Genomic DNA, 23678 nt, shown 5'->3' on the forward strand with positions numbered 1-23678 from the left:
ATTTATTCTAAATTTAACTATCGTCATCTATCACCCTACATACATCCAATATAACATTAAATAACAGTTTGAACAGAGCACCTTTCCGGGGCTATGGGCTCTGTTCATGGATCTATCATAAAAATCTTCAAAGTAAAACTATAGATAAATCAATTTAATAATTTCTAGAGAATTCTGATTGGAAAATTAATAAATTAATAAAGAAATCAAAAGAAGAAACAAAATTTAATATAATATTTAAAGTAAGAAATGAAAGTAACTTTTAAAATATATTTAATTCTTTTCAAATTATTTATTTTATTGTGTATTAATAAGTTAAATTAATTAATATGCAATTGAAGTAGATGCACACCATTGTCTATTGTGATTAATAATATCTCTAAAGAATGGTTCACATTGATTGGTTTCAATTGAATATTTGAAATTATCATCATTAGATTCTCCATATGAATAGATATAACTTGATGTTGGTGATTCTCGATGATACTTTACAAATGATTGTTGTCCATTGGTGAGAAGAGCAGCATTGAGATTGATAGTTTGTTTGGTTTCAACATTGTATTTGATGAATCGTTTATTTGTTCTATCAAATATGAAGAAATTTCCATTGTTATCATGACATCCTGATTTTGGAATAAAGTCAATTGGATGATCTGTTATCGTTCTATTTGTCAAATCGAATTGAAATATCAAATTTTGATTCCATGATATTGAATATAATGAACCTTTGAAGATCATTGATGATATTTGCACACCATATCTAACAGGTAATTGATGATATGATTCAAATTTCATTGTTTTGATGTTGAATCGATCAATTCTATTCTTTGTACTGTGACCATTCACTAAATAGATATGATCTTGACCATCATAACAAACTGATTTTAAACAATCACCTTTGATTCCTTCGATATTACCAATATGTTCAGCTGATTTCGATTTCATTGATATTTTAATCCATTTGTTTGGATTGCTTGATCCACCGAATATATAGATATATTCACCAATTGAAACAATCGAGGAGTATGTAGCATTAAATTTATAATCAAACTGTAATTCTTCAATTGAATTGTTGTTTGATGTGTTGATCAGTGTTGCTCCTTTTTCATCGTGTGTTATGAAAATATAAGATTGTTTATTATCATTGTTGTTGATTGTTGTTGTTGTTGTATTTATTGATTCAGTTGATTCAATGTTATCAAATTTGATTGATTGTTTAATGATTGAATTCAATTGATTGAAATCAGGTTGTTTGATTGATAATTTATATGATGATAATCTTAAGTTATTATTGTCTGTGTTTGTTGTTGATTCATTGAATTGATTGTTGTATTTATGAATGATATCTAATAATAATGATGATGAATCTGAGGAATCTTGTTTGAGAAGTTCATCAATATTAAATAAATCAAGATGTTCATTGAATAATGTTTGATTATTATGATTGATGAATGATTGTATTGATGAACTTGTTGTTATTGATTCCATTATTGTTGTTGTTGAATATAATGTTGTTGTATCTGGAATAATTGAGGTATCTTCGTTATTACTATTATTATTACCACTGCTACTATTATCATCACTATTATTAATATTATTTAATTTATTAAATATATTGATAATATTTATTAAATATTTCAAATGATTAATATTATTATCGATTTGATCTGTGATTGTATGTTTATCATTGATAATATCTCTTTGTAGTTTATGTTCTTCTATGATTAGATATTGATGTAATTGTTCAAAGTGTTGTTTGATTTCATTCTCTGTTGTTGATAATGATTGATATCTGGATGTCGATGATCTTAATGATTCCCAAAGAGATGTAATTTTATAGTTGATTTGTGAAATGAAATTATTACTATTAATATTTTTAGTACTATCATTACTATTACTATTATTATCACTATCATTATTAATATGATTATTGGTTGTTTTTTCAGTGTCAATAATATGATCTAAATTCAAAGTACTTAATGAATCCTTGATGTCGTCAATATGTTCCCATGAATGATCAGGATGATCTTTGTAATGAATGGTTACACATTTTGAACACATCAAACAAATACATTGATAACAAATGAATTTGTGTGATTTCTGATGATTCAAACATTTATTTGTCATTATTAACTGTGTTTAACTTTCACCACTTCGAATATTATAATTAATCTTTTCAAAACTAATTAATGATCACAGATGTTAGCTTGTTGGCGGACATAAGTCACAATTCAAATTTTTTTACGTTTTTTGTGAAATTTGGGGTTTTTGTGACCACAAAAACCACAAAAAAATTAAAATTAATTAATATAATTAAATATCATTCAAAAATTAATATGAGGCAATAAGTTTATTAACTACTTAGAGAAATTTTACACCAAAGCTTAGCTATAAAAAAATGAATTTTCAAAAAACAAATTACTTGTGGTTTTTGTGTTTTATTATGACTTATGTTCGCTTGCTTGAACATGAATTCAAAAAAATTGGATCAAAATTGGAAAAAAATTGGAAAAAAAAACAAAAAAAAATAAATTTTTAAGTTCCTTGAGGTGACTAATAAAATGGGAATATGACGAATAAATATGAAAAAGTACAGATTATAATATTAATGTATAAGTTTATTTCAATTAAAAGAGTGATCTGACATGTTAGGTGATCACCCAACTAATAGTTACTATGCTCGAGATAAGTAAGGCCACCATATTGATCAATACTCGATGCTGTGAGAAGGTAAAGAGGCATATCTTCCACACAGACAACGATGGAAGATATGCAGACAACGATTTACTCTTGAATAATGTACCTTCAAGACAACTCTCTGGATTGTTGGAGTGCATATCCATCTCCTCGATTTTTAACCTGGCTATGGTTCAGTTATCACCGGCCAAGTGGATGTAAGAGATGCTTTCTATTATTACTACAATAACCTAAATTCACGAGTCTAATGTGATGTTGTACCGCAACAAACTCCTTGAGCACCTGACCCATTCTTTCTACTGGTACTGCTGGCTTGTTCTCAATGCGTTTGTCTCTGTGTAGATTGACTGAGTTTGTATTTGTCGGTATACCAGAATGAATCTAATCAATGTCAATGCAAAGAAGTTCTGTTCGTTCTATGATGTTCTTTCGTGTAAGTGCTGGTCAATACCATTCAGTTTGACTGCTTCGATATCTAAATCTATATCTATGTTATTGATTGTAATGGATTGTTTTACCAGAGCCATTATATACTGACAAATAAAACAAAGATCATCTGAACACATCTAAATGATCAATGATGACGCTGCAATGCATCAAGTCTTTTCTTCGATGAGCTCGTGTATCTTGTCTGGGTTTGTAAGATTTTCTTAATCTACCTCCTCGGCTGATATTAACCTTACCGGTCGATCGGAGCTATACACTAACTCGGTAGATCTCTACTGTTACTGAGTGGTGGTACATTGGTGTGCTGTATAACTCTGTATGACTGACGTACAGGAACTATCATGCTTAACATACTGATCATGGTATACACATCAGGTTATCTAGTGGAGAGCAATCAATCCGAAACATTGTATGCTGTCAACTTTCATGATCAATACCAAATCACTTCATTGTGTGCTGTATAAATAATATTCTTTATATTAAGTACACTTTGATTATTCACTGTTGCAGCTGTTATCAATTGATCTATCTGCTTAATAAACAGAAATGTTGACTGGTAATAAATCATGACATGTGTAAGAAATTGGAAAATGACGACACTTTACACAAATATTGAACATACATATTTACAACACTTTATATCATTAATTTCTTGTTTGATCGTTTAAAAAAAATAAAAATAATAATTTGATCACCAAAAACAGTTAGTTATTTTTATTATTCATTATTTCATTAACTAGTTTATTAGTTTCAGTAATAATTATATTGTTATCATTTTAGTAATAAATATTTTATTATTTCTATAGGTTTATAAACAAAAGAATAGAATATCATATATTAACGCTTGTTAGACAGATAAATTTCATCAACTAGTTTACTTATTGTTTAATCTACACTTTATCTTTTGTGTCTTTATCGATTTTTAAAAATTATCTATTCATTAATTCCTTGTTATCTCATTTTATTTATATACAAATTTTTTTTTGTTGACCAATTCACCCTTTTTGAGCATCGATTATTCAATGGTTTTTTTATTTATTCATATTGATTCTTTATTTTATATATTTATTGATTACTTATTTTCAATAAATCAAACAATACTAACATTTATTAATTGATTTATCTATAGATAGATTTAACTTTGTTAAGATAGATCAAGAGTGATCACACAAAAAGAAAGCATATTCTAAACAAATAAAGTCGGTTCATATCTTATTTTAGTTCTAAATCTTTTTTTATTAGATAATTTATAATGTAATTGAAGTAGATGCACACCAATCTCTATTGTGATTAATAATATCTCTAAAGGATGGTTCACATTGATTGGTTTCAATTGTATATTTGAAATTATGGTCATTATTTATACCAAATGAATAGATATAACTTGATGTTGGTGATTCTCGATGATACTTCACATGTATATACTTTCCATTTGCGAAAGGAACATCATTGAGATTGATTGTTTGTTTGGTTTCAACATTGTATTTGATGAATCTATGGTTTTTTCTATCCAATATGAAGAAATTTCCATTGTTATCATGACATCCTGAGTATGGTGTAATATCAATTCGATGACCTGTTATCGTTCTATTTGTTAAATCGAATTGAAACATCAAATTTTGATCGAACGATACTGAATATAATGAACCTTTGAAGATCATTGATGATATTTGCACACCATATCTAACAGGTAATTGATGATATGATTCAAATTTCATTGTCTTGATGTTGAATCGATCAATTCTATTCTTTATATTGTGACCATTCACTAAATAGATATGATCTTGACCATCATAACAAACTGATATTAAACAATCACCTTCTATTCCTTGGATATAACCAATATGTTCAATTGATTTCGATTTCATTGATATTTTAATCCATTTGTTTTCATTGAAAAATCCACCGAATATATAGATATATTCACCAATTGAAACAATCGAGTTGTATGTATTTATAAATTGATAATCAAACTTTAATTCTTCAATTGAATTGTTGTTTGATGTGTTGATCAGTGTTGCTCCTTTTGATGTGTGTGTTATGAAAATATAAGATTGTTTATTATCATTGTTGTTTGTTGTTGTATTTATTGGTGATTCAGTTGATTGAATGTTATCAAGTTTGATTGATTGTTCAATGATTGAATTCAATTGATTGAAATCAGGTTGTTTGATTGATAATTTATATGATGATAATCTTAAGTTATTATTGTCTGTGTTTGTTGTTGATTCATTGAATTGATTGTTGTATTTATGAATGATATCTAATAATAATGATGATGAATCTGAGGAATCTTGTTGGAGAAGTTCATCAATATTAAATAAATCAAGATGTTCATTGAATAATGTTTGATTATTATGATTGATGAATGATTGTAATGATGAACTTGTTGTTATTGATTCCATTATTGTTGTTGTTGAATATAATGTTGTTGTATCTGGTATAATTGATGTATCTTCGTTATTACTATTATTATTACCACTGGTACTATCATTATTTAACTTATTAAATATATTGATAATATTTATTAAATATTTCAAATTCATAATATTATTATCGATTTGATTTGTGATTGTATGTTTATCATTGATAATATCTCTTTGTAGTTTATGTTCTTCAATGATCAGATATTGATGTAATTGTTCAAAGTGTTGTTTGATATCATTCTCTGTTTTTGATAATGATTGATATCTGGATGTCGATGATCTTAATGATTCCCAAAGAGATTTAAGTTTATTGTTGATTTGTGATTTGAAATTATTACTATTATTATTATTATTATTAGTACTATCATTATTAATATGATTATTGGTTGTTTTTTCAGTGTCAATAATATCATCTAATTTTAAAGTACTCAATGAATGTTTGATGTCGTCAATATGTTCCCATTCTGAATTATCAGGATGATCTTTGTAATGACTGGTTACACATTTTGAACACATCAAACAATTACATTGATAACAAATGAATTTGTGTGATCTTTGATGATTTAAACATTTGATTGTCATTATTAACTGTGTTTAACTTTCACCACTTCGAATATTATAATAAATCTTTTTAAAAACTAATTAATGATCAAAGATCCAAATAAGTTAGGTTGATCAAAAAAAATTTGTAAAAAAAAAAACAAAAAAATTAAATTTTTACTTTCATAACACGTTACATATATATCTTTGTAACGTATATAGATATATGTAACGTGTTATGGAATCTCGCGTATTGTGCCTCATTCAAATGTTAGCGGTGACTAATAAAATGAGTGTATGACGAATAAATAAATATGAAAATACAGATTATAATAGTGGATAAGTTTATTTAAATTAAAAGAGTGACTGACATGTGAGGTGATCACCCAACTAACTTTAGTTACTCTGCTCGAGATAAGTAAGGACACCATATTGAACAGGTCAATAACTGTTGGAGTGCAGATCAAACTCATCACCTCGATTAAACACAATGCATATGGTTCAATTGTCACCGTCCAAGTGGATGTAAGAGATTCTATTATTACTACAATAGCCTAAATTCACGAGTTGAGCACTGACCCATTCCTTCTACTGGTACTGCTGGATTGTTTTCTACGTGTTTGACTCTGTGTAGATTGCCTGTGAGTCACGTGACTGCATTGAAAGAACGAGATTGTATATGTCGGTATACCAGAATGAATCTAATCAATGTCAATGCTAAGAAGTTTTTCTGCATCAGGTGTTGTCCGATGGTATTCCGTTTAACTGCTTAATCCGACCATGTACCTGTCATTCCTTTGAGAGATATCGACAATAGCTAGATCGTATGTATAACTCTGTTGCTATTGCTGACGTACAGGAACTATCATGCATAACAGACTGCTCATGGTATACGCATCAGGCTATTTAGTGGCAGCTAAACAATCTGAAACATTGTATGCAGTCAAGTAGTGCTACTACGAATTCAAATACATTCATTCGCCAAGCACACACCGGATGTAGTAGAGATGTTATCATTATCTTTAAATTCTATGACATGTACAACCAATAGACCACCTCAGAGATGACCACTTTTGTGTATTCTACAATGATCTATTATTACAATTAATTGCGTTAGTAATGATCAAATCTCTATGTTAAATATTGTGGTTATAACTTACAAGTATGGAACTACATTCGAATATTCTTCAAATAAATTTAATATTTTGACTTAAAAAACAAGTAATAACATCTATAAAATACAAATAATGATATTATAACTATTAAATATGAAGTTCCAAATCAAAATGATAATTTTTAAAAAAAATAAAAAAAAAATAATTTGTGATCCACACCTGTGATCATCCAAAACAATTATTTTATTATTTATTATTTCACATCAACTGCAGTATAGTTTAGTGTTATTTGTTTCAATAATTACAATGTTATCATTTTAGAGTACCCTAACCTTATTAAACCTTAATTAATGATAGAATCTTAATTTGTATCACAGCCACACCAAAAAATTATATTAAAATTTATTGAAGTTTCAAAAAGTTAATAGTTGTCTGTGGCCGTGGCGCCTCGCCCGGCAGCCACACCAAAAATCCAAATACTAGGAATATGACGTATTGGAACTAAATTAAAACATCTAAATACAACGTAAAAAAATATAGGTATATTTAAATTATTTGTTAGAATATGTTAGTTGGACTATTATATAACGATAGTTGTTAGTTAATAATACTTACTCTGTCTCCAATATTAATCTAATATAATACTATCCAAAAGTGTTCAAAGCTTTTTGTTTGAGATTTAGAAGTGATAGTGGAGTGGGAATAGCATTACATTTCAGAGTTTCTAAGCAATGATTTAATCGAGAAATTGTCAGCAAATGCCATCTCTGGACAAATAAGGTAGATCTTCTTCTTTTTTCAAAGAATGCTTTCTTGAATATCTTTTTGTGAGATCACTCTTGATCTATCTTAACAAAGTTAAATATATCTATTCATAGATCAATTATATATAGAATAAAGAAAGAATCTATATATTAGTGAATGAATAAATAAATGACCATTGAATAATCGATGCTTAAAAAGGGTGTATTGGTCAACAAAAAAAATTTGTAAATAAATAAAATGAGATAACAAGTAATTAATGAATAGATAATTTTTAAAATCGATAAAGACACAAAAGATAAAGTGTAGATTAAAAACTAGTTGATGAAATAATATAATAAAATAACTAACTATTTTTCACATATATTATATCTTATTTTAGTTCTAAATCTTTTTTTATTAGATAATTTATAATGTAATTGAAGTAGATGCACACCATGCTCTATCTTTATTAATAATATCTCTAAAGGATGGTTCACATTGATTGGATTCAATTGAATATCTGAAATTATCATCATTTTTATTACCAAATGAATAGATATAACTTGATGTTGGTGATTCGAGATGATACTTCACATATATATACTTTCCATTTGCGAAAGGAACATCATTGAGATTGATTGTTTGTTTGGTTTCAACATTGTATTTGATGAATCGTTTGTTTTTTATATCTAAAATGAAGAAATTTCCATTGTTATCATGACATCCTGACCATGGTGTAATCTCAATTTGATGATCTATTATCGTTCTATTTGTTAAATCGAATTGAAACATCTTTTTTTGATTCCATGATATTGAATATAATGAACCTTTGAAGATCATTGATGATACTTGTCTATCGTATCCAACAGGTAATTGATGATATGATTCAAATTTCATTGTCTTGATGTTGAATCGATCAATTCTATTCTTTGTACTGTGACCATTCACTAAATAGATATGATCTTGACCATCATAACAAACTGATATCAAATAATCACCTTTGATTCCTTCGATATCACCAATATGTTCAATTGATTTCGATTTCATTGATATTTTAAGCCATTTTTTTTCATTATTTGATCCACCGAATATATAGATATATTCACCAATTGAAATAATCGAGTTGAATGTACAATAAAATTGATAATCAAACTGTAATTCTTCAATTGAATTGTTGTTTGATGTGTTGATCAGTGTTGCTCCTTTTCCATTGTGTGTTATGAAAATATAAGATTGTTTATTATCATTGTTGTTTGTTGTTGTTGTTGTATTTATTGGTGATTCAGTTGATTTAATTCGATCAAGTTTGATTGATTGTTCAATGATTGAATTCAATTGATTGAAATCAGGTTGTTTGATTGATAATTTATATGATGATAATCTTAAGTTATTATTGTCTGTGTTTGTTGTTGATTCATTGAATTGATTGTTGTATTTATGAATGATATCTAATAGTAATGATGATGAATCTGAGGAATCTTGTTTGAGAAGTTCATCAATATTGAAATAATTATGATGTTCATTGAATAATGTTTGATTATTATGATTGATGAATGATTGTAATGATGAACTTGTTGTTATTGATTCCATTGTTGTTGTTGAATATAATGTTGTTGTATCTGATATTATTGATGTATCTTTAATATTACTATTATTATCACTAATATTATCATTATTATTATTATTTAATTTATTAAATATATTGATAATATTTATTAAATATTTTAAATTCTTGATATTATTATCGATTTGATTTGTGATTGTATGTTTATCATTGATAATATCTCTTTGTAGTTTATGTTCTTCAATGATTAGATATTGATGTAATTGTTCAAAGTGTTGTTTGATATCATTCTCTGTTGTTGATAATCTTTGATATCTGGATGTCGATGATCTTAATGATTCCCATATAGATTTAAGTTTATTGTTGATTTTTGATTTGAAATTATTACTATTATTATTTGTACTATCATTATTAATATGATTATTGGTTGTTTTCTCAGTGTCAATAATATCATCTAAATTCAATGTACTTAATGAATGTTTGATGTCATCGATATGTTCCCATTCTGAATGATCAGGATGATCTTTGTAATGACTGGTTACACATTTTGAACACATCAAACAATTACATTGATAACAAATGAATTTGTGTGATTTCTGATGATTTAGACATTTCATTGTCATTATTAACTGTGTTTAACTTCACCACTTCGAATATAATATTGAATCTTTTCAAAAAATCTTGCTTGATCATGAATTCAAAAAAAATTTGTAAAAAATAATAAAAAAAAACAAAAAAAAAATTAAATTTTTAGGTTCATAACGTTATCACCGTCCGAGTGGGCGTAAGATATGCTTTCTATTATTATTACAATAGCCTAAATTGAAGAGTCTAATGTGATCACGCAAACTCCTTGAGCACTGACCCATTCCTTCTACTGGTACTGCTGGCTTGTTCTCAATGCGTTTGTCTCTGTGTAGAATGACTGAGATTGTATTTGTCGGTTTACCAGAATGAATCTAATCAATGTTATTGATTTTAATGGATTGTTTTACCAGAGCCATTCTATACTGATAAAAATAACAAAGTTCACTGAATGTCTAGTTCCACTCTTTGCCAATGATCAATGATGATGCTACGCTGCAATGCATCAAGTCTTCGACGAGCTCGTGGATCTTGTCCTCGATTTGTACGACTTGCTTAATCTACTTCCTTGTCTGATATTATCATGATCTGTCATGTATGTCATTCAAGAGTCTGTTAAAAGAACTAAAATACCATGCATCAGATCTCACTGTTGCTGCTGTTATCATTCGATCTATCTGCTTTATAAACAGTAATGTTGACTGATGTTAAATCAAGACAGGTTACTAAGATTGGAAAATGAAGACACGTTTCACCAATATTTAACATATATATATTTACAACTCTTAATATCATTAATTTCTTTTATATAATGCAAGCTGAAGGTTGGGAGTTTCGTTTTGGATTAAAATTATAAACTTAAAATTAAAATTTAATAAATTTAAAACATACAAACATTTAATCAATTAATCTTATCTGTACGGACCCAAATTAAAAAATACAAAACACAGACATTATTAAAAACTAATTTATTATTCTAACATTAATTTATTCACTATTTGTCTTTAATTGACTCATTCTCTTTTCCATTTTCTTGATATTTGCATTGAATTTCGCTTTCTTTACAAAATACATAGTAGTACCAACAGCGGCTGCAACAAATACAACAGCACCAACTGTTATTCCAGCAATTGCAGCAGTACTAAGTTTACTTGAACGTTTACATTTACCGTTGGTTAAATCTCCTTGGTCAATCAAGGCAGAGAAATCTGGATCTAACTTTACATTTCTTGTAAAGTGTGGGATGTTGATACCAATGAATGTCTGAACACTCGATTCTGTATTTACCGGGTTCATTTCTTCGTCCAGCAGTGAATTGGTGATAGATACCGCTGCATCATCGATCTCTGCAACTCTCAAGAATCTTCCATAGAGTGATTGTTCGTCGATATTCAATTTAATCCATTGGAGATTATCCTTGGTACCACCATAAGACACCTTTGAACATGTATCGTCATCGTTTGAACTTAATGCGGCTGACATCACGAGTTGGAGTGTAGAAAGATTATCTTTGAATCGATATGGTGTTAGCGAAACTGAGTATTTTATAGTTGACGGTAACATTGTGATATTCTCATTGGCAAACACTATTGTTGTTTCATTAAAGAAATATTCAATGTCAACTGTAACATTTGATTCTTCTAATACCAATTCATATCTGAAAATGAAATTCTTTTCGGTTGTCAAGTTATACATTGTCCAATTTGATAATGTATGAGTTACAAGGACATCTCCTGTAGATGATAATTCTCTCAGAGAAACGATAGAGATTGTACTGATAAGCTTGTTGAAATCATCATTTCCTGAAGGAATGGTGTTGTTGATTGTTGGCTGAGATGGTTGAATTGGTGGGGGAGGAAGAATATGATTTCTGGAGGAACAATCAGGACCATTCCAAGGGTTACTACAAACACATTCACCATCAATACATTTACCATGATCTGAGCATGGTGTCTTTCCTGGGCAAACAACTGGGTTGGGTGTGTTGCTTGGTGAAGATGTCGGATTGGTTGGAGATGGTGTTGGGTCGGTTGGAGTTGGAGTTGGAGGAATTGGTGGAACTGGAATTGCTACTGGAATGACAAATCTATTAATGGTAAGTAGATTTGAATCGATACCATTGACATTCAACTTGACTGTGACACTATCATTTCCAGCTCTGATTTGAACAGTGAAAATAGTAGAGGAATGAGCTGTTGGTGCAACAACTAAAGTCTCATTTTCATAATAAACTGTAAGAGTAACAATATCTGTATCTAATCCCATCTTTCTTCCTCGAACAAAAGCCAAACCTCCATCCATAGAAACATTGTTTGCTGATTCCAAAATTGGAGTTTTAATATTGAAAGTGGTTGATACATAGTAGGAGAATCCATTGGTTTTCAAATAACTTGTTGGGAAACCATTTATAGAGAGATGGTTATTGAATGCACCATAGATGGAGAGAATAATTCCTTTCATTCCGAAACCATATGGTAGTTGACCGTTCACTTGGTAAGTTGCATTTTGACCGTCGCTTGATACCAATGTTGAAGCCATCTTATGGTGCAATCCGAAATGAGAAGTGGCATAAAGGTATGGATTGTTCTTTGGTTCCAAAGCAATACCTGACTCCATATCGGAAATAGTGAAAATTGCACTGATCTCTCTATTGATTTGACCGACATCCACTGATGGTGTTAACAATGTAAAGTTGGATAGAGTTGGTGGAGTATCATCTACTGGGACATAGCAAACAACATTAATAGTTGTCATGTACATAGCATCCGATGTATTGAACATGAAATATACTGGGGTGATGGCACTCGAGTAGAAATAATACTTGGAACTCGCCATGTTATCGAGATAATCAAACAACTCCAAGTGTAGTGTATATGTCTGGGATCTGCAGTTACCGTTGATCTCCTTTGAAATTTGATAGACTCCATTGTATTTATCTCCGGATTTCACATCAGAACCACTAAAAGTAATATTGGTAGGTCCAATGTCATAGTCTGATACGATCATAGCAACACCATACTTGAAACCACTTGAATCATTGATGGTAATATTCCAAGAGATTGTACCATTGGTATTTGGCTGTATACGAACAGTAGATCCTGAGGCTTTAACAATTTTTGTTACAATAGGTCCCATTTCATCACCAACTATAAAATAACATATTTAAATATTAATAAAAAATTATAAATATTATTCTTAAATAAACATTACCTCTTGATGTTACATTCAAATCAGCATCATATCCAAAATTAATTTTAATAATTTCATATGGAATCTGAGCTGGGTATCCAGTTAAATTATATTTCAAAGTACCAGTGAATGTCTTTTCTTTAATATAAATTGGAATATTAAAGAGTTTGGTAGTTTCATTGAAATATCCTCTGTAAATATAGTTTGGATTGATTGAATCTGGACTTTGAGATCTTGGTGGTACATAAATACTAGGAATATCATCTGGTGTTCCATTGGTGAAATTGAAAATCAAAGTGGTTCTTACTGGTCCATCTGAAACATCTATATTATTTGGTTCGAATTTCCAATAGGTGATATCATCAACTTCCAAAGGAGCTAAAAAATAAATAAATTAAATAAAAAATAAATAAATAAATAAAAATTTAAAGATTAAAGAAAAAAAAAATAATAATACTTACTTAAACCTGGTGGAACAGTAGGTACAATAAAATCCACTGGGTTAGAGAATGGACTGATACTAAAAGTATCGGAATCATAATCAAAGATTCCTTGGAAATCATAAAAGTGGATGTAAGAATATGTTTTATAAAAAGTAGCCAATTGTGTTGGCAAAAAGTCTATAACAATTTCCAATTGTCCATTTGTAAGATCTCCAGAAATTAAATCGTAATCTCTGATGTTTTGTTCATAAATATTTAATATTCTGAAACCATGTGGACTGGCAGTATTAATTCTTACAACAAATGTAAAACTAGAAATCTTCTTGAAAGAAATTCCACTTACGACATATTGACCATAGGTAGCAGTTGGTACAACAGGCACTAAAAATTATTTTGATTAATATTAGATTCAAATTAAATAATTCTACAAACATTGTTTGTTACTTACTTGTTGGACTCCACAGTGGGAAGAAAGTTTGGAAATAGTAATAGTAACCTTGGTAACTGAAATATTGATTCAAAGATGCCATAGTAAATTGACCTCTAAAACTTGAATAAAGATAATCGAATTTCACTTGATATTTAGTTGCATTGTAGACAATTCCAAAAGGATAATCCATTCTGATTTTCATTGGGCTAGGGTTTTGGAAGGCATAAAATATTCTATCGACCAACGCATCGATATAGACACTTGAACTAACAATAAAATTGTTTGAAATTGCATCTTGAGTGGCTGATCCAACAGGGGTGTTTGCTATTAAAAGTTTGGTACGCTCGTACAAAGTTGCCAATAGATCTACTGAACTATCAGCGATATATAAATTAAAAGGATTGATATTGGTGACATTTACAATCGATGATCTTGAAAATGCATTATAGAATCCAGTAGTTTGATTTCCCCAAAGTGGAATTAAAACAGAGTTTGATTGGTTAAATGTTCCAGTTCCAACCACTGAATTCAAATTGGCAATATTTAAAATAACACTCCAACTTAATGTATCAACTGGTCTACTGTATGGAACAGGATAATAATAATAATCTTTAACCTGTGTGGTTCTAACATCTATATATAAAAAAAAAAAAGAAAGAAATTATTAATAAATAAAAAATTAAAAAATAATAAAAAAACTTACAATCTCCAAGATAAGGACTTTTAATATCAATCAATGTCTTAAAAGTATTGAAAACAGATCCTGTGAGAGTGGCTCCAACAGTGGCGATACTTAAAAAAGAGGTACTAGAAAAAGTATATTTCACCCAATTGGTTGGCCTCAGAGTCATCGGTGTGGAATTAATCCAGTAATTTGGTGCTGTTGTGGTAAGAGAATAAAAAGAATTGGCATTCACATCAGTCTTTGACATATATAACGGGTTGTCTAAATATAAATATTGATAGAAAACAAATCCGTCATAATAGAGCTCTGATTGCCTTGAAATCGTAAATGGTCCTTGTGGTACTATTAATAGAAATAAATATAAAACATATTAATATTTATTTTTAAAACAAATAAATAAAAAAAACTATATATCTCCTTACTTTTACATAACAAAGTTCCGTAGTAATCAGTAGAACTTCCATAATATCTTCCAGTAACAGTTAGAGTGAGATTGTTCAAACCTTCATAAAGTTTCAAAATTCCTATGTCGAACAATACATAGTCTGTTATAGTATTCACGGAAGCAGCTCCTTTTGTATAGGTAAAAGAAGTGTTTGTTGGATTGATAAAAATACTCTCTGAAGCAGAGGAGTTTACTTTATAACCACCCAGTAATTTTGCAGTACAACCATTAAGTTCAATTGCTGTTGGATAAGGGTACATATATCTTGTAATTTGTGAATTTACTTTTTATTTTTTTATTTTAAAATATATTAATTCATTAGTATATGAATATTTCATAATAAAAGATTCAAATAATAATTTATTTTACCATTTTTAAAAAGAAATAATAAAAATAATAAAATCCATATTTTATTGTTATACATTTTGTTTTGGATTTGAAGAAAAAAAAAAATGTTCTTAAAAGATCAGTTTTAATCCACTTTATCATTTCTGAAGAGATCGAAACAACGATTACATTTGAAAAAAAAAAAATAAAAAAAAATAAAAAAAATAGATATTGATCGTGAGTCCCGATTTTACAAAAAATCAAAAAAATCTTTTGATTTTTTTGGTTTTCATTTAACTGTTTCATGAACAAAAAGTTTTTTCGAAATTTCTGGGGGTCATTCAAAAAGTTAAGATGGATTGATCTTAAGATGAATGCAAATTTTAAACAAAATTTTTTCAAATTACCGATTTCAGCATTTTTTACGAATTAAATTTTTGCATAAATCAGAGATTGAACAACTTTTTTTAATCGGCAGAATGTAAAATGGTTAAATATGGCGAATGTTGAAAACAATCTTTCCATTTTATTCCCATTGAAAAATAGTACCAGTTCAAGAGTCATTTACTATGATTCAATTACTTGTTTTTTCGATTTATTTCTATTGATTATTTATTATAAACGATCAATGTACCGAGATCTTTAAATCAAATTGAACTTTTTTGAATTGATAAAAAAAAAAAAAAAAAAAAAAGAAAACAAAAAAAAAACATTTTTTTTTTTGTGATTAGCAGTTATAAAATAAAAATAAAATAATATAACTTTAATAAATTATATTTTATTCTTTAGATTGTTTTTAAAAACCAATAACTGATCTATTGTAAAAATTAAAGTCAGGAATGCAAAGTTTAAAAGATGGATGGAGATAATTTGAAGAAGTTAGTTTTGTAAACATAAAAAACTTTAAAAAAATTTTTTTTTTTATTTTGAATAGATACCAATCAAAAGAATATTCAAATATTTTTAAATTTATTATTTTAAAATAAGATAGTGAGAAGAAAGATGCAGGAACTAGTCTTTGTTTTGTTAATATTAAATATATATTTAATATAACATCAGCAGAGATGCTTATCTACCTTACATTTGTTAGACATCTCCTTCAATTTACACTATGAATACAAATAATAGTAATAATAATAATAATCAAATAGAAGAAGAAGTAGAACATCATATCTTTGAATATTTACGACTTCTTTGGAAGTTTGATTTAATTCATATAGTAAATTAGTAAATCTCAACCACCAAGTACCAATATTCGACTACGACCCTCTAGTACAAAAGATTAAGATTCCAGTTGAAACACCTCTGAACATTGCACCTCTAATTCTTAGCAAGCTCTTTGACCCACTCGGCGAGATTGAGCAGTTCAATAACCAACTTTGTATAGAAACTGAAGGAAGTACTGTTTTGTGGATCAGATACATGGCTGGACGACCTGACAATCAATGTGTAGAGTTAGCAAGCCAGTTGCGCAACTAGAACAAAAATAGCAATGTTAATGGCTCAGTAATTGGATCGAAAACTATATTTAAATACAAAGTGAATGGGATCAAAGTTTCACAGTAAGTATTAGTAACAAAACATTGAAAGTAAAGAGAGCGCGAGATTGTTAATAGTTTTTATCCACTTCAAGCATAGCAGATTGTGGTTTCATATCTGCAGATAGATATGCAAGTCTTTCCGATGACACAAAAGATAATAGACCATATAAAATACCACCAGACTTTATGGTACAAGTACGCCCTTATCTCATTGGAGAAAACAATGAACTGGAATGTCAACAAAGAAAGATGTGTCGCTGAATTACATTCGGTGTACAGTCTGGTATCTTATTTGATAGTAAAGGCGGTAATGTGTATCTCTACTGCAATGCTATCTTGCCTATCTTGCCAGCCAAGTAGCTGTCCAACAAAGCAACGTCTCCAACGAGATCAATCAACTACAGTCGGACATTCCAAAGAGAGAGAAACGATTGGCCAACCCAGAGGGTCTCCTACCAGATGAAAAGAAGATCTCCAGAATGCTCTCGAGAAAAAGCGTCTTAAACTCCAACAACTCCAATGGCCACAAGTTTATTTCCAAAATCTTGTTGCAGTAAGTACAATCAACTACAAAGGTCTCGATGAGAATTATCCAAACGTATTGTGCATTGCTATACCGCTCAACCTGGCACCTAATGCAGCAAATGGACCAAACTTAATCATTCATTGCGTTGGAGCTGTTGACAGACTTAGAATCAATCTTTCATCTTTATCTCTTGATTGAATAGAACAATCTTCCTTACCATTTTCATCTACATTAATAAATCAATAAAAATTAGATATTTTTGATGTTTTGAATGATGTAGTATCAAATAGATCGAACTATCTTTTATTATTTAGTTATTTATGTGAATTTAGTTTCTTTTTCAATTTGATATTGAATCTTCTTGCTCTTAACTTTGATTTTATCAAGATTGCACCTCCAATAACAGCGGCACAGAATACAGCAGCACCAACAGTGATTCCAGCGATTGCACCAGCACTAAGCTTATTGTTCTTACTCTTACATTTCGAATCTGTAGGTGAATCATTATCAATGAGAACTGAAAAATCGGGATCGAGTTTAATTCCATTTTCATATTGTGGGATATTGATACCAATAAATGTCTGAACACTTGATTCTGTATCGATTGGATTCATTTCAGAGTCCAGCAAGACATTGGAGATTGGTTGAACATTATTATCAATCACCGCAAATCTAAGGAATCGTCCATAAAGTGATTGCTTGTCGATATTCAATTTGACCCATTGGAGATCATTGGGAGCACCACCAATTGTTTTCGCTGAGCATGTACCATCTGCTTTTGTTTCGATAGTGGCTGACATGATAAGTTGAAGTGTTGTAAGTTTATCTTGGAATTGATAAGGTGTCATCGAGATTGAATATTTGATTGTTGAAGGTAACATTGTGAGGTTCTCATTTCCAAACACAATTGTTGTTTCATTCTGGAAGTATTCTACATCAACTGTGATATTGGTTGACTCTTTAACTGAAACATCATATCGATAGAGGAATTGTGTTTCCGTTGTTAAATTGGTCATTGTCCAGTTGGCAAGTTTGAAAGATGCAATCACTTCTTGGTTGGCAGAAATCTCATGAAGTTCTTCAACTGATATAATACTGACAATATATGCTAGTGCATCACTTCCTGATGGAATGGTATTGTTTATAGTTGGTTGATCAGGATTGATTGGTGGAGGTGGAATAACATGATTCTTCGAATTACAATCAGGTCCATACCAAGGATTATTACAAAAACATTCACCTGCAATACATATTCCATTTCCAGAACATGGAGTTACACCTGGACATTTTGGATCTGGTGATGGACTTGGTGTTGATGTTGTACTTGTTGTTGTCGAAGTTGAAGTTGATGTTGTAGATGTAGATGCTCCTGTCGTTGAAGTAGTTGAACTTGTAGATGTTGAATCTTCCGTAGTGGAGGTAGTTGATGTTGTAGATGTTGATGTTCCTGTAGTAGAGGTAGTTGAATCTGTAGTTGAACTTGTAGATGTAGGTTCTTCTGTAGTGGAGGTTGTAGAAGTAGATGTTACTGTGGTTGAAGTAGTTGGATCTGTAGTTGAACTTGTAGATGTATGTTCTTCTGTAGTAGAGGTAGTGGAGGTTGTAGATGTTGACGTACCTGTTGTAGAGGTAGTTGAATCGGTAGTTGAAGTTGTAGATGTTGATGTTCCTGTAGTGGAGGTAGTTGAATCTGTAGTTGAAGTTGTTGTAATTGGTGTCATTGTCGAAATTGAATCTGTTGTGGAGGTAGATATTGGTGAGAGAGTTGGTCTTGGTGGTGGACGTGGTCCAGGTGGTGGAATAACAAACTTGAAGATTTCAAGTTCATTCGAGACAATACCATTCACTGTCAATTGAACTTTAATCGATGAACCAGTAACAGCTGCAACATTGATCAAGAAAATAGATGGATAACGAAGATTGATTGGAATACTCTGATATCCTGCTCCATAGTTGATTTGACAAGAGACTGTATCTGAATCGAATCCCATTTTCTTTCCACGAATGTAGATTGGTCCACCAACATTTGTGAGACGGTCTGCTGTCTCTAAAACTGGTGTGGTCACACCGAATGTTGTTGTTCCAAAGTATGTCATTCCTGCTGTTTTCATCTCTGAAGATGTAATTCCACCGAGATTCTTGTGTTTATCAACAACACCATAAATTGAAATCAAGTAATTTCCTTTCATTGCAAATCCATATGGAAGTTGGGAATTCACTGTGAATATTGAGGACAATCCGTTTGTTGAAGAAAGAGTGCTTGTCAAAATTGTATTCTCTCCATAGAGATAGGATAATACAACAACTGGATAGTCTTTTGGATTTGTAGAGATACCGGAGAGATCATCTGTGACTGTAAAAGTAGCTTGGAATATTCTGTTGTTTGAACCGACATCAATCGTTGGTGTGAGGAGTGTGAAAGCAGTGACTGCTGGTGCCATGATATCTGGAGTGATCGCACAGTTCACTGTGATATTTGTGAGTGCTTCTTTGGTTAAATCACCCCACAACTTAAAGAATGGATTTAATCTTGGTGTGATTGAGTTTCCATAATTAGAAGCAGCTTCATTTCCAAGATAGTCATAAAGAACCAAATCGATATGGTATACTTGACTTCTACAATTTCCATTTATCGGTAAACGAATAGAATAATTTCCATAAAATTCATCACCATCGGTATTGTTAAGAGAAGTAAATGTTATATTTATGGGGATAATATCAATATTTGAAGAAATCATTGCAACACCATGACTGAATCCACTTGGTTTATCATTGAGTATAAAGTCCCAACCAATTGTAACGTCATCAGTTGCTTGTACAGTGACAGTATTTCCAGGATATTGTTTAAGAACTTCAACATTTGGTCCCATTTCATCGGCATCTGTTATTGAAGTATAAACTATGGTTAATTAAATAGTATCTTTAATAACTTTTTCTATTATAAACTTACAATCTGAAACAACATTTATAAAAGCATCTGATCCAAATTTTAATGAGATAAAATCTCTTGATATATATGATGGTGCTGATGTTAAATTGTAATTTAGTGATCTTGAAAATAGTTGTTGTCTGATTGTAATTGGAATATTAAACATATTTGTTGATGCATTATAATATCCAGTGAATACATTGTTTGTGTCAATGATTCCTGGAAGATGTGAGTATGATGGGAAATATATTGATGGTCGATCGGTTGCTTTGCTGTTTGAAAAGTTGAAAATAAGTGTTGTTGATCCTGTTCCATTGGAAACATCAACAACATTTGGTTCGAATTTGAATGATGTAATATCATCAACTGTGAATTGTGCTAAAAATAGATAATTTAAAGATTAGAATTAGAAAAAACAATAATAGTTATAAATAAAGTAATAATACTTACTTAATTGCGAAGGTATTTGTGGAAGAAATTGGAACATATCGTTAACTGCTTGAGTTTCCACAGTAACAGCACCATCCCTAGTTGGATAGTAAGAAACTGGATAAATAAAAGAGTTAAATTCCATTCCTATCCAATCTACAATTAATTCGAATACTCCATTATTTATGTTTCCTTTTACCAAATGATATCCATACATGAAGGTATTGTAAAGATTTATTTGCTGGACTCCAAAAAATTGTCTATTGAATATATCAAATCTAACGATAAAAGTGAATGATGAAACTGGGAATATTTGTAAATTTTGGATCATAACTGAATTACAACAAGAATAAGCAGGAGCTAAAACAAGAAAATTCAAATTAATAAATGAGAAAAAAAATGATTTTGATTGTTTATAACTTACGAGTTGGTGTCCAGGTGAATGAAAGTGGTATATTGGTTAACTTGCCGTAATAAGTGACAATAACATTGTCACTATATGTTACATTCGGGTAGAGTGAATCGAAAGAGAATTTATAGGAAGCACCATTGATTCCATTGTTTGTCACCGATCTTATTCCAACTGGGTAATACATATTGTTGGTGATTGGGATGCTGTATGTGGTGGATACCGGTGACAAACCAATGGTATCCAAAACGAAATTAATATTAAGGATAAAAGAATTGACGGTGTTGTCTTGTACTATCGAAGATAGGAAGCTTCCTACATTTAAAAGTGTGAAAGAAGTTGCAAATCCAAAAAACGTTGGATTGGTAGTGTATGTTTGGTCAAAGAGATTCAGAGGTATAGCTCCAGAGCTTCCAGTTGCATTTACAAATAAATGGTAGGTAGCATTAGCCCTGTTTCCAAGAACTGGATAATAGATAACATCATACCCCATATTACCGAAACCCAGTGCAGAATTCAAATTGGCAATATTCATAACAAAACTTTGAGCAAATAGCTTTGTTTTGGAAATTGATTTTGAATTATAACCTAATACTGTTGTTCTAACATCTAAATAAAATAAAGATTTAATTATATTGAAAATGATAGTATCCAATGATAAAACAAACTTACTATCGTATGGATTATTGAGTGGAATAGGACTGGTATTTTGACTTACACTAGTTGGGTAGAAAGTACCACTCTTTCCATTGAAATTCTGTAAGTTTGTAGCTTTGTAAGTAATAATTACCCAATTGGTTTGATATGGTGATGTCAATTGAACCTTTGTATCAATCCAATATCCTGGCGCTTGCATACCTAGGGTGGGTCTAATTTGGTTCATCGGATTACTAACATTAAGATATTGGACAAATCGCATTGAACGACTATCCTGTTGGAAAACAGGTGAAGCTGTTAAAATGAAATTTGTAAACACTTAAAAAAAATAATAAAATAAATAAATATTCTTGAATAAAACAATTTTTTGTAAAAAATATATCTTACATTCACACTTTGGGATTCGAATAGATTCTTGAGAAGTCATAGCTTTATAAGTAGCAGTATAGTTTAAGGAATTTATTGTTGGGAATACATTGGAGGCATACATTGAATACGTTACAAAAGTTGTGTTTTTATCTCCCCAAAAGGAAGTGTATGATGAACCGAGTGTAAAACCACCTATAAAATTATTGAAATTCCAATTGCTAGAATTTACCATAACTTGGTAAACATAATTACAACTGGTGGCACTAACAGTCACGAAATACGGTGGTGTATTAGCCATAATATTAATAGTACTATTTATTTTTACTTTTTTACAAAAATAAATAAATATATATAAAATTAAAAATTAATTAATAAAAAAAAAAAAAAATTTTATATTTATTAAATACAAACCAATTAGTATTAGTATTATAAATAATAAAGAAAAAGAAAATAATTTAAATATTTTCATTTTTTATTTATCTTTATTTTTTATTTATTTATTTATTTGTTTGTACATCAAATAATATTATTTAAATATATAAAATAAAGATAAAAGATGAGATTGTTTGTTCGAAAAGACTTTCAATACCAGTCAGATAACTGGTAATTTTGGAATTTATATTAAATCAAAAAAATGTACTGTGGAACCATAGTTACGATCAAATCTTAGGAACTCGATTGAAAACAGATAATCACGAAAAAATATCGTTGGAAATGCTCGTAAAACAAGACCACATTTAATTTACTTGGGTACCAGATCATAAAAAAACTCAAGAAAAAATTGTAAAAATCACGAAAAAAAATTAAAAAAAAATAAAAATAATTAAAAAAAATCAAAAGACGATTCAGAAGATTGTCAGTTAAGTGGATTCATTCTACGTCAAAAAAGATAGTTGGTAAAAAAAATAAATAAAAATCTAGAACTGAAAATAGGGTCGTTATAATTCATTCCAAATCCAAATTTCTTAATATTTGTGTAATAGAATATTTTGAAAGTCACATAAAAATGAAACAAAACAAAAAGATTTATGTTTATAAATTTTTGAAGTCGAAAAGGATATTTTGTCTTAGTTCATGGGCTGGTATCATCTTTTCAAAAAAGTTTACTTTATAATTGACTGTTTTTTGCCAATCGAAAATACCTCTTTAAAACTGAAGGGTAAATTGAATTCTGTCAACAG

At 29.6% G+C, this 23678-nt stretch overlaps 9 protein-coding genes across 9 annotated transcripts; 3 read left to right on the top strand and 6 right to left on the bottom strand.

Moving 5' to 3' along the window:
• Positions 1 to 324: 324 nt before the first annotated feature.
• Positions 325 to 2127, bottom strand: PPL_04988 (kelch repeat-containing protein; the record flags this gene model as incomplete). The annotated part of the gene is made up of 1 exon (XM_020575884.1): positions 325 to 2127. The coding sequence occupies one exon, from the start codon at positions 2125 to 2127 to the stop codon at positions 325 to 327; it is 1803 nt and encodes a 600-aa protein (XP_020434200.1).
• A 226-nt stretch (positions 2128 to 2353) lies between these two features.
• PPL_04989 (uncharacterized protein) lies at positions 2354 to 2988 on the bottom strand (the record flags this gene model as incomplete). The annotated part of the gene is made up of 4 exons (XM_020575885.1): positions 2354 to 2388; positions 2676 to 2720; positions 2789 to 2863; positions 2919 to 2988. 4 exons carry the CDS (start codon positions 2986 to 2988, stop codon positions 2354 to 2356), a joined length of 225 nt encoding a protein of 74 aa, XP_020434201.1.
• A 97-nt stretch (positions 2989 to 3085) lies between these two features.
• On the top strand, positions 3086 to 3995 carry PPL_04990 (uncharacterized protein; the record flags this gene model as incomplete). The annotated part of the gene is made up of 2 exons (XM_020575886.1): positions 3086 to 3154; positions 3951 to 3995. The coding sequence occupies 2 exons, from the start codon at positions 3086 to 3088 to the stop codon at positions 3993 to 3995; spliced, it is 114 nt and encodes a 37-aa protein (XP_020434202.1).
• A 396-nt stretch (positions 3996 to 4391) lies between these two features.
• PPL_04991 (uncharacterized protein) lies at positions 4392 to 6152 on the bottom strand (the record flags this gene model as incomplete). The annotated part of the gene is made up of 1 exon (XM_020575887.1): positions 4392 to 6152. One exon carries the CDS (start codon positions 6150 to 6152, stop codon positions 4392 to 4394), a length of 1761 nt encoding a protein of 586 aa, XP_020434203.1.
• Positions 6153 to 8395: 2243 nt separating this feature from the next.
• Positions 8396 to 10156, bottom strand: PPL_04992 (uncharacterized protein; the record flags this gene model as incomplete). The annotated part of the gene is made up of 1 exon (XM_020575888.1): positions 8396 to 10156. The coding sequence occupies one exon, from the start codon at positions 10154 to 10156 to the stop codon at positions 8396 to 8398; it is 1761 nt and encodes a 586-aa protein (XP_020434204.1).
• A 949-nt stretch (positions 10157 to 11105) lies between these two features.
• On the bottom strand, positions 11106 to 15570 carry PPL_04993 (EGF-like domain-containing protein; the record flags this gene model as incomplete). The annotated part of the gene is made up of 6 exons (XM_020575889.1): positions 11106 to 13264; positions 13329 to 13685; positions 13769 to 14131; positions 14199 to 14813; positions 14884 to 15207; positions 15288 to 15570. 6 exons carry the CDS (start codon positions 15568 to 15570, stop codon positions 11106 to 11108), a joined length of 4101 nt encoding a protein of 1366 aa, XP_020434205.1.
• A 563-nt stretch (positions 15571 to 16133) lies between these two features.
• PPL_04994 (uncharacterized protein) lies at positions 16134 to 16752 on the top strand (the record flags this gene model as incomplete). Its single annotated transcript, XM_020575890.1, has 2 exons — positions 16134 to 16221; positions 16625 to 16752. The coding sequence occupies 2 exons, from the start codon at positions 16134 to 16136 to the stop codon at positions 16750 to 16752; spliced, it is 216 nt and encodes a 71-aa protein (XP_020434206.1).
• A 377-nt stretch (positions 16753 to 17129) lies between these two features.
• PPL_04995 (uncharacterized protein) lies at positions 17130 to 17641 on the top strand (the record flags this gene model as incomplete). The annotated part of the gene is made up of 4 exons (XM_020575891.1): positions 17130 to 17143; positions 17178 to 17199; positions 17254 to 17373; positions 17483 to 17641. The coding sequence occupies 4 exons, from the start codon at positions 17130 to 17132 to the stop codon at positions 17639 to 17641; spliced, it is 315 nt and encodes a 104-aa protein (XP_020434207.1).
• Positions 17642 to 18018: 377 nt separating this feature from the next.
• PPL_04996 (calcium-binding EGF-like domain-containing protein) lies at positions 18019 to 22795 on the bottom strand (the record flags this gene model as incomplete). The annotated part of the gene is made up of 6 exons (XM_020575892.1): positions 18019 to 20603; positions 20655 to 21011; positions 21084 to 21422; positions 21487 to 22080; positions 22144 to 22446; positions 22516 to 22795. The coding sequence occupies 6 exons, from the start codon at positions 22793 to 22795 to the stop codon at positions 18019 to 18021; spliced, it is 4458 nt and encodes a 1485-aa protein (XP_020434208.1).
• Between the last annotated feature and the right edge of the window lie 883 nt (positions 22796 to 23678).

The sequence above is a fragment of the Heterostelium album genome (genome assembly GCF_000004825.1).
Source record: "Heterostelium album PN500 unplaced genomic scaffold PPL_scaffold4, whole genome shotgun sequence".
NCBI lineage: Eukaryota > Evosea > Eumycetozoa > Acytosteliales > Acytosteliaceae > Heterostelium > Heterostelium album.